The sequence below is a fragment of the Bolinopsis microptera genome, chromosome 8 (genome assembly GCF_026151205.1).
Source record: "Bolinopsis microptera isolate Bmic1 chromosome 8, MBARI_Bmic_1.0, whole genome shotgun sequence".
NCBI classification, from domain to species: domain Eukaryota; kingdom Metazoa; phylum Ctenophora; class Tentaculata; order Lobata; family Bolinopsidae; genus Bolinopsis; species Bolinopsis microptera.
The window spans coordinates 10,712,381-10,721,424 of NC_087079.1; the positions used below are offsets into that span (position 1 = coordinate 10,712,381).

General features: G+C 39.4%; 2 protein-coding genes across 3 annotated transcripts in view; one reads left to right on the forward strand and one right to left on the reverse strand.

Annotated features, from left to right (window-relative positions):
- Positions 1-9,044, reverse strand: part of LOC134820004 (kelch-like protein 20) — a 75,263-nt gene that overhangs the window by 63,244 nt on the left and 2,975 nt on the right. Inside the window, exon 1 of one of the 2 annotated variants that reach the window (XM_063830174.1) lies at positions 2,608-2,618. The exons of the other annotated variant lie outside the window; for it this stretch is intronic. The gene's annotated coding sequence lies outside the window, so the exon portion shown is untranslated. Of the gene's footprint in view, positions 1-2,607; positions 2,619-9,044 lie in introns of those variants that run through there. 2 annotated transcript variants of the gene reach the window in all.
- Positions 3,424-8,912, forward strand: LOC134820002 (large proline-rich protein BAG6-like). The gene is made up of 5 exons (XM_063830170.1): positions 3,424-3,584; positions 3,791-3,952; positions 4,244-4,379; positions 4,566-4,678; positions 4,887-8,912. The coding sequence occupies exons 1-5, from the start codon at positions 3,446-3,448 to the stop codon at positions 7,616-7,618; spliced, it is 3,282 nt and encodes a 1,093-aa protein (XP_063686240.1). The 5' UTR covers positions 3,424-3,445; the 3' UTR covers positions 7,619-8,912.

Here is a 9,044-nt window from a genome sequence, read left to right on the forward strand (position 1 = left end):
AATACATTTAGAAATCATATCCTTTTTAAAACTTTCCAATCGTCCGGAACCTGGAGGAGTTCCCGCTCTAATATTTCTGACGACAGTGATCACTCATTATGAGAACTAATCCCGACCACTTTCCCGGTCGAACCGTACCCAAATCAAACTAATTTATGAACCACGCGTATAGCCAACTTCCTTGCGGTGCTGAGCCGATGTAAAACTCTTCTGTCTCTTGTTAATATTTTAGATTTATTTGTAAATGTATAATAATATTAAATATGTATTGATTGTTTTGTGGTAAATAAAAATTTTGTTTTACTAATTTTGAAAATTTTGTTTTACTAATCCAATTTTAAAACTCAAAACTGTCAAGCAGTTAATAAAACAAATATTTAATAAAACAAATATTTATTTTTACGGCACAATCAAACAATATCAATAATAAATAAATCAGGGGAGGTTTGAAGAGGTTTCAAGTGCCGAAGGCCACTGCTTATCTTTAGGATTTGAGAGTGACCTGTGCTTGAAACCCCCTCAACCATCCACTACGTCAATATACTTATTAAATACAAATATAGAAAAATATAATTATCTCAGCTAAAATTGCTTATTGGTCTAGTTTGGTGACATAGGAGAGCCCAGTTGAGTTTTAGTTTAGGTTTATGTTTTTAAATCATAGTTTGAAAGGTTAGCCATGTTTCATGGCAGAGAGAGATATCATGTGTGCAGAGCCGTACCGGATGTAGAATTTGAGATATAATATAGATTAGTTACCATATATTAGGGTCACCTCGATTTTGGAGGGATAGCAAGTGCTTTTTAAGGTTAGATTTAATAATACCTGACGAGGCTGATAAGTCTGAATTTTTGGAAGAACCCGGGATTATTATCCCATCTACATTAGCATCACATATTTCGAATACATAGGGGATGAGATCATTCCATATTTTCGTAGAGGTGTACAAAAAGTTCTGTTGGGAGATATCTAACCTCAGTAATGGGACAATCAGACGAAGTTCTTTACCTTTGAAGGGAGTTTGTTCCAATAAGGAACAACCCGCTCTGGAAGAAAAGAACACTGAAGATTCTTGACTTTTGTCACACTCTTACTACATCTATTGGATGAAACCATATTGAGACCTGATCTGCTTGGTCTGAACAAGTCTGAACCATAATCATTCAAACCATTAATAACCTTAAAAGCTTCAATAAGGTCCCCACGTATTCGCTGCTCTGCCAGCGTTGTCAAATCAAGGATTCGTCTTCCTCAGCAACTGTTCTTGAGATAGGTGTGCCACAAGGTTCAATCCTTGGCCCCCTGCTATTCATATTGTACACCAAAGATCTTGAGAACATTGCAAGTATGCATGGGTGCTGTATTCATTTGTATGCTGATGACACCCAGCTGTATTTCACTCTTGATTCTGATGACCCATCACAGCTAGAGCACAATATGGAACACTGTATGTCTGATATCAAGAAATGGATGACAAACAATTTCCTTCAACTGAATTCTTCTAAGACTGAAGTCATCGTTATATCCTCTAAATTTGACTCAACAAATATTCCAGCCTCTCTACAGATTGTTAAGGATCAAGAGCCACATGTTGTTAGTGGAACTGTGAAGAGTCTTGGGCTGTATTTGGACAGTTATCTTTCAATGAGTGATCAGATTACGTCAGTGGTTCAAGCATGTAATATTCAGATCAGAAATTTGTGGTTTATTGCATCAAAACTGTCTTTTAACCTTAAGATTCAGCTTGTTCATGCTCTAGTACTCTCTAGAATTGATTATTGCAATAGCGTATATTTTGGACTGAGCTCTTATGATTTAAGTCGTTTACAGAAGGTGCAAAATTCTGCTGTTAGATTTATTTTCGGGAGAGGAAGAAAGGCACACACTACTCCACTACTTAAGAAAGTTCATTTTCTACCAGTTCGATTTAGAATAGATTTTAAGATTGCCCTACTTGCCTACAAGTGTTTAAATAATATAGCTCCTCCTTACTTAAAAGAGTTGATATCTCCTAGGCAGCAAAGTTTTAAAAATGTAAGTCTTGATAATGATTATTTTTACCTTAGTTTTCCGCCCTCTCCTAACTATGTAAACACAGAGAAAGCTTTTAGTCACTGTGCAGTTAAAGTATTTAATTCCTTGCCATACGACATAAGATCAGCTGAGTCAGTTACATCTTTCAAGACCAAACTTAAAACATACTTCTTTTCTCTAGCATTTGATTGATTTTGCATTTACATAGGTAAAATGAACTTGTCATGTCTAATTTTCAACTAAACTAAGCTCAGTTAATGTAAGAGCCGCTTTAGAAAGCACTGGAGTTTATCTCCAGGATTAAATTATATCGAGTTATATGATTTAGCTATAAGGCGGTTTATAAATGTTGTAATTATTATTATTATTATTTCCAGTCTACGGCTGTAAGGAAGAGTACCCACCTCATCAATCAGACAGATAAACCGCCTCTGGACGCTCTCCAGCTCCAAACTCTGGGAATCTTGGTCTGTACAATCCTCTAATGATAACTTTAAACAGGATAAGGACTGCCTCTAGGAGTTGATTGTACGTCCAGAGAATTTTAGGATAAGTAGAGGCGTGGTATTTACCACAATAAATGTGATAGCTTTTTAACTAAAGCTTTACTACCTGGAAAGACCTACAAATAGGCTGTTACACATCAGGTCATGTTTTCCAGATCCGTGGCATTTGTTGATACATGGGTATTGATGTGCCCAATAATAACATCGTGCTTGTAATTGGTGTGCACCGAACTTGTAGCTATTAGTGTCCTGACTCCCAATATTTGAGATATGGAAAATATTGAGTTTTTGAAGGGTTGTTTTTGTATAGGGTCATTGTGACATTGTATGTATATTGTTTGAAAATGTATATACAAAAAGAAAAGTCCTGACTATTGTTTGTCGTCATGGGATTCCTGATCCTCAATTATTTTTAATGTATTAAATTTGCAGTTTTGGTGCTTAGCTGCTTAAAATTTGGCACATTTAGTCTTGCCTGGTGTGACGTAATAAGTTCATGAATTTCGGTAAGCACTGGTGGACCTTTGGATATCGGAGGTCACGTTTTTTATACCAGGCTGTATACTCTACTGTACAGTATATAATGAGTTATATTATGTTTATCAGCACTGACTGATCTTTGGTATTTCGGAGGTCATGTTTTTTTCTGAGGCTGTTCAGGTATTTACATAATGAATTTGTGGGTGATTTTGTGGTGAGGGTATACGGAAAAACTGAAGATGACGGTATGCCATGGCAGCCCCGTTTCCCCTCTCCAGTTCTCTTGGAAAGTGGGTTGAGAGCTTCATGTTAAGCAACCATTTTTCTCTATATCATTATCTAAAATGTTGACTTACAGATATTGATACTCTTGAAAGATACTATACTATCTTGATGATTAACGACATTTAATATTTTAGCAAACATGAAGTTCACTGTGAAGACTATAAACTCTTCAAGATATGAGTTTGATGTGGAGGAAGATGAAACTGTTGAGAACCTCAAACAGATGATTCATGAAAAGACCAACATTGAACCATCCAAGCAAAGACTCATTTTTCTTGGTTAGTTTTTTTTTCTATACTTATTAGTTATTATAGACAAATTATACAAAATATCATAATTAACACCAAAAGCAATAGTGCCGAGAACTTTTGTTAGTGCTTCTAATTATATGATAGGAAAGTTATGAACCCTCCATAACATAATGAGTCACAATGAGGTTTGAAATTAGATTTAAATCTCAAATCTTAAAATCGTTATTTCTCAGGAAAAGTACTACAGAACAATAAAAAGCTCTCAGAATACAATGTTAATGGTAAAGTCCTTCATCTAGTTGAATGTCAAAGTGCAAGCTCAAGTTCTAGATCCGCTGCTGATCAGGCATCTACATCGTCTGCTCAGCCTCCTCGCCCTTCTACCAGCGCACCAGGTTATTATTACACATTATTTGTCTTTGCCCCCAACATGGTGATGCAAAATAATGTTTTTTTTTATCGAAATTGTAGATGTGCAAGAAACTGAATTGATTTTTCTTCTGATTTTGTCACTTATTTAAGCTTTTTAATTTTCCTCCAAATCCTTTAACAAAGATAATCCATCATAACATATTATGCCAAGTGTTTCTACAAACACATTTAAGTTTCTGTACAAATTTCGTGATGTATATTTTATTTTCTTTACAAATCTTGTAACATATTTTAGTTTTTCTCATTATACTTAGGTGTCAGAACAAGAACAACAGCCCCATCAGCTCCTGCTCCAGATAGAGATCAGCTGATGAATGCCTTGGGTGCTGATGCTAACCAGATGGTTGGTCAAATCATGCGTAGTCTGGGAGTAGATGCCAGCCAAGCCAGGTAGGAATTGGTCTGTTTTTTGTTACCAAGATTACCTATCCTCTAAGAACTAATCAGAGCATTTTTTTCTGAAATTATTATCTCCCTACAAAAAATATGTTCCGAGAATAGAATTTTGTTAAATAATCTCAAAACACAATATCTGAAGTTGCCGCTGAAACCATTAGTGTATTTCTTAAATTTCAGCGTCACTAGACAGAATCTTGATAACGGTGCAGTGGCAGTGAATTTCAGCGTTGGAGGAGGAAGTAACGATCAGTTCGACATCCAAATCATTAACGGGACTACGACTGTATCAGGTATTTTTAATTTGTTCTATCGTGTTTTTTATTATGTGCTTGTTTGCCTGTATCGAGTGAATGAGACTCGTAATGTCGATGAATCTCCTAAAATAAAATCAAATTAGGTAGTTAAAAATACCTGCATTAGATCACAGAAACAAAAACCTTTATCTGTAACACAAAAACATTTGCATTGAATCACCCGAAATAAAACCACATTTCACAGGTCCAGCTGCTTCCAACACAACATCCTCTGGAACAAGCACTTCAACATCAACCACAAGTAACAGCCAGACCACACCAACAAGCTCTAGTGGCACCACCCCGCCTACACGTGCCCAAAGACCCGCAGCAGCAGGGACCACCCCAGGTTCCCGACCTCCTGGACCTCCGGCTAATCTTGATAGAATAATCAACCATCTCCGATCTGTGCGTGACTTGATGCAACACATTAACTGCACAGCTCCGGAAGCACAGGAAGTTATCAACAACACACTTATAGCGCCCTGTATTAGAGGGCCTCACACTGGAGGTCCCACTCTTGAAGAAGGAGCTTCACCGGAGGAAGTCCAGCAAAGAGCAACATCACGTGAGTCCCTGGAGACATATTCTCACATCCTGATAGATATGGCGGACATCATGCAGGAACTGGTGAGGTACATGAACCAGTACGCTCGCCTCCTCCACAGAGACCCTCCTCTGGAAGGTGGAGATTTGACTCATTGTCAAAACTTAGTGGACAGGATGGGTGCTATGTTTCACGAGGTTAGTCACGCGTTTCACCTGCTCAGTGACTACGGTATCACTCTAAACACGGCCCTGCCCAGGAGGTTGTGGATGGCACAGCTGACAGGAGCACACGTTGTGCTGTCTAGCAGAGAAGACGGAGTGGGTGTCCCTCAGCAACTCAGACAAGAGCTTGCAAGGCTGAGAAATCAGGTAGGACAGATGTCTGGAGCACCTGGAGGGGTTTCAACCACTTCAACTGCATCATCTTCTTCCACCACATCTTCATCGACTTCGACTTCTACGTCTGCTACAACTAACACAGCTAATACGGGGACATCCACCTCCACCACAGCCACTGGCTCTTCTACAAATCCTCGTCCTACAGCTACTGCAACTGGCGGTAACAACGGACAGCCTATCTCTATTTCCTTTGATATTCCACTGGGAGGGAATTTCATGCAGCCTGGTATGAATCCTCACGCTCAGATTCAGCAACTTCTTCAGAACAGGGCTAATGACCCCTCTGGAAACAACCAACCTATGCCCCGCCCTTCTCTCGGCTGCAGCTCCCGTCACCGATACAACAATCCAACACAATACAGATGTCCAGTCCACCAGCCCCAGACTGGTGCAACTCAAGCTCCGGGAGGTCCAACTCGATCCGGTCACAGGCATTCTCACTCACATGGTCCAAGACACGGGCACTCTCATAGTCATCTACCCAGACCCCACTCTCATGGTCCTCCGAGGAGTACCCCTAGAAGCCAGCCCAACAGTACTGCTAATGCCCCTGTTAATCCAGCTGATGCTACAATGAGTGAACCGCAGGTACGACAATCTGGTCCTCCAACTCGACCAGTACCAGCTAATCCCTTACCACCTAATCCTCTATCCTTACTGACAAGCATGGCTGGAGGTGGTGAGAGTCCCGAACAAATGGCAAGGTATATGAATCTGGCCATGCAAATGGCAGCAGGTTCCAGACAGAATGAGCCCATGTCAACTCATTGGCCGGAGATTCGGGCTCTCATGATGCCTAACGTCACCATTCCTGATCAAAGCAGCCTTGGAGATTTGCTGCGTATAGTTGCATCAAATTTCTCTTTCCAAGAGTTCATCAATGCCCTCAACAACAACATGATGTTTGATATTCTTTATCGACCACTCAGGGATCACTTTACCCGGTCTCTCTTCAACAATGAAGCCCCGGATCAGATGCACATGAACATTGCAGTTGCGGAGATGCTAGCAGCAGACAGAAGCCTCATCCTGGCTTTCTTCGACGTAAGACAGGACAGCAGCCAGGTAGATGAGAGGTCCACGTTTTTGGCCATGGTAAGAGAGTTGGTGAATACAATCTTCAGAGCGCTCTACAGTCCTTCTCGTGGGGACGTGGCTGCCGGGTTTGGCAGCATTTTCGGGCGAAATTTCCTGAGGTTCCTGGGGTTGATAATAGCTTACTGTAGGCATGTTAACCTTGAAGATCCTAGGAACCGTCTTGTGAACCAAATGTCTGGTTTTCTACAGTCCATGGTGCCTTTCCAGACCATTTCCAGAGATGAACTATTCGACAACTATGTTGTAACTCGAGGAAGTGACGACACTGAAGACGAAGAATTTGTCGATGCTGAAGATGACACCAAAATGGAAGATGACACTCCTCCTGCCCCAGAAAGTATGGATCTTGAGGAAGCCTCCTCAAGTTCAGCCGAAAAAGAAGCTCCTCCTCCAAAAAAACCATCACCCAACAACGATGACCTTCCAGATGAAATAGTTGTGAGAACACCCGCTCCAGCACCCGCTCCAGCACCCGCTCCTGTACCCACCCGCACCCCAGACGGAGTCGTTTCTAATGGTCACTCTAACAGAGCTGAAGCTACTGAGATCCCTGGTGAATGGAAGAGAGTGATCGAAAACGATTCCGCTAAGTTAGAAAACATGACGTTCCAGCCACTCTCTGATGGTTATCTGACCAGTCTGCCCGCAAAACGGAGGAAAACAGAGCAGAACTCCACTGCTACTTCTAATCATCCTGACGAGCTGTTAAAGGACCTTCTTTCCAGCAGTGTTCCTAAAAGTGAGAACGGAGAAGTTGACTTGAGCCAGGATCCTGAACTTGGAGAGATGTTCCGGGCAAAGTTGAAGGAGGATCTTAAGAAAAAGGTGAAAGATAACGACGATGTGAATGATGAACAATTTCCCTGTACATCCAATCTTAGGAATAGTTAGTTGATACGATGTGGCCATGGGTCAACCAAAATGATACCTTAAAATTGATAGGTATGACAAGTTATTACTGCTGAAAACTTGTCAAGATTATTATTAATTGGGGGAATGATTGATTTAAAATGACCTCAATATATACAATCCGATACTAATGTATTATACATTGTATGTACGTCTAATGTATCTTGTTGGAAATATATATACGTGTTAATGCACCGGTTCTCCGTTCTGGTTGTAGTTAAATTCGTATTAATTTATTGTAGAATAGATAAAATGCTGAAGTAAGCAAGTTTAAGCATGTTTTGAGTGTGGACTGTGGGATTTTGTGCTGCAAAAGAGCAAATGACAATGGTTTGATTTTGAAACGGGTCTTGTCTTATTCATTTGACAAGATTTTGCGTCAACATTTTGATTGAAAAAAAAAATGTTCGATAAAGCCCTGGGTTATAATTAATTATAATCTATTAATTAGAGTTAAATAACTAATTTTGATTCCGCTAAGGGATTGGAGTATAATGCGTTTGACACGCGAAAGCAATTGCCTTATTTGATTGTCCGATCTTTAAACAGGCACAGTTAACACAAGTTTCTTTCATCTTCGGTCTTCCTATAATTAACAATCCTAATGATACCCGAAGGAGAAGAATGTTCATTTATCTGGATGATCTCATGTTGGGAATGTTTGAGTAGCTGAACATTTTGCTAAACTAAACATCCAATACATCTGAAATCGAATAACAAGTTACTGAATTACAGTATAATTAATTTAACCTCAAATCTCTCGACTATAGGTCATCATATCAACTGAATCGCCTTATTTCTGTTGTTAAAATTAGTTTGAAGACCTGACTTTTGCGATTTGTTTGGGAATATTATGTAATATTTCTGTCCGCGTTAGCCCGTTTGAACGTGACATACCAGAATCCGGAGTGTAGATTTACGTCAGAATAAAGCACATAAATAAGTTTAAAATATTATTTAACATGTTCACGGCTAACTTTGGATATTCTATGTGAGTGTCCTTGTTTTGGTCTGTAAAAATATTCAGTTTTCCCATGAATAATACCATAAATTAAATTGTTTTGCATTTTTGTTGATCGTTTGCTTCCCTGGCTTTCTGCGAGTGTTTGCGTGTGTTTGAGATAATTGCAACATGTAAGACTTGTAAGTTAAATACCTTCTGGAAGTAATATAGTCTAGACTGGTGTCATGCGAGGGTCAGTATTATATTTTATTTGCTTTTTGTCAGTAACTTTACAAATATTTGGCAAAGCCTTGTGAAATTAGCAAATTTTTTCTTCGAGCGTTTTAATCTATCATCTAAGTATAGACTTGATCACTTGACACTATAACACATTATAAAAGATGCATCTTGCCCTTAAAATGTGATCTCCTAAGTATAATATCTTTAATCTACAACAAGTCAACA

Coding starts and splice junctions, on each gene's coding strand:
- LOC134820002 (XM_063830170.1), top strand. CDS start 3,446: ATGAAGTTCACTGTGAAGACTATAAACTCTTCAAGATATGAGTTTGAT. Junction 3,585..3,790: donor GCAAAGACTCATTTTTCTTG/GTTAGTTTTTTT, acceptor GTTATTTCTCAG/GAAAAGTACTACAGAACAAT. Junction 3,953..4,243: donor CCCTTCTACCAGCGCACCAG/GTTATTATTACA, acceptor CATTATACTTAG/GTGTCAGAACAAGAACAACA.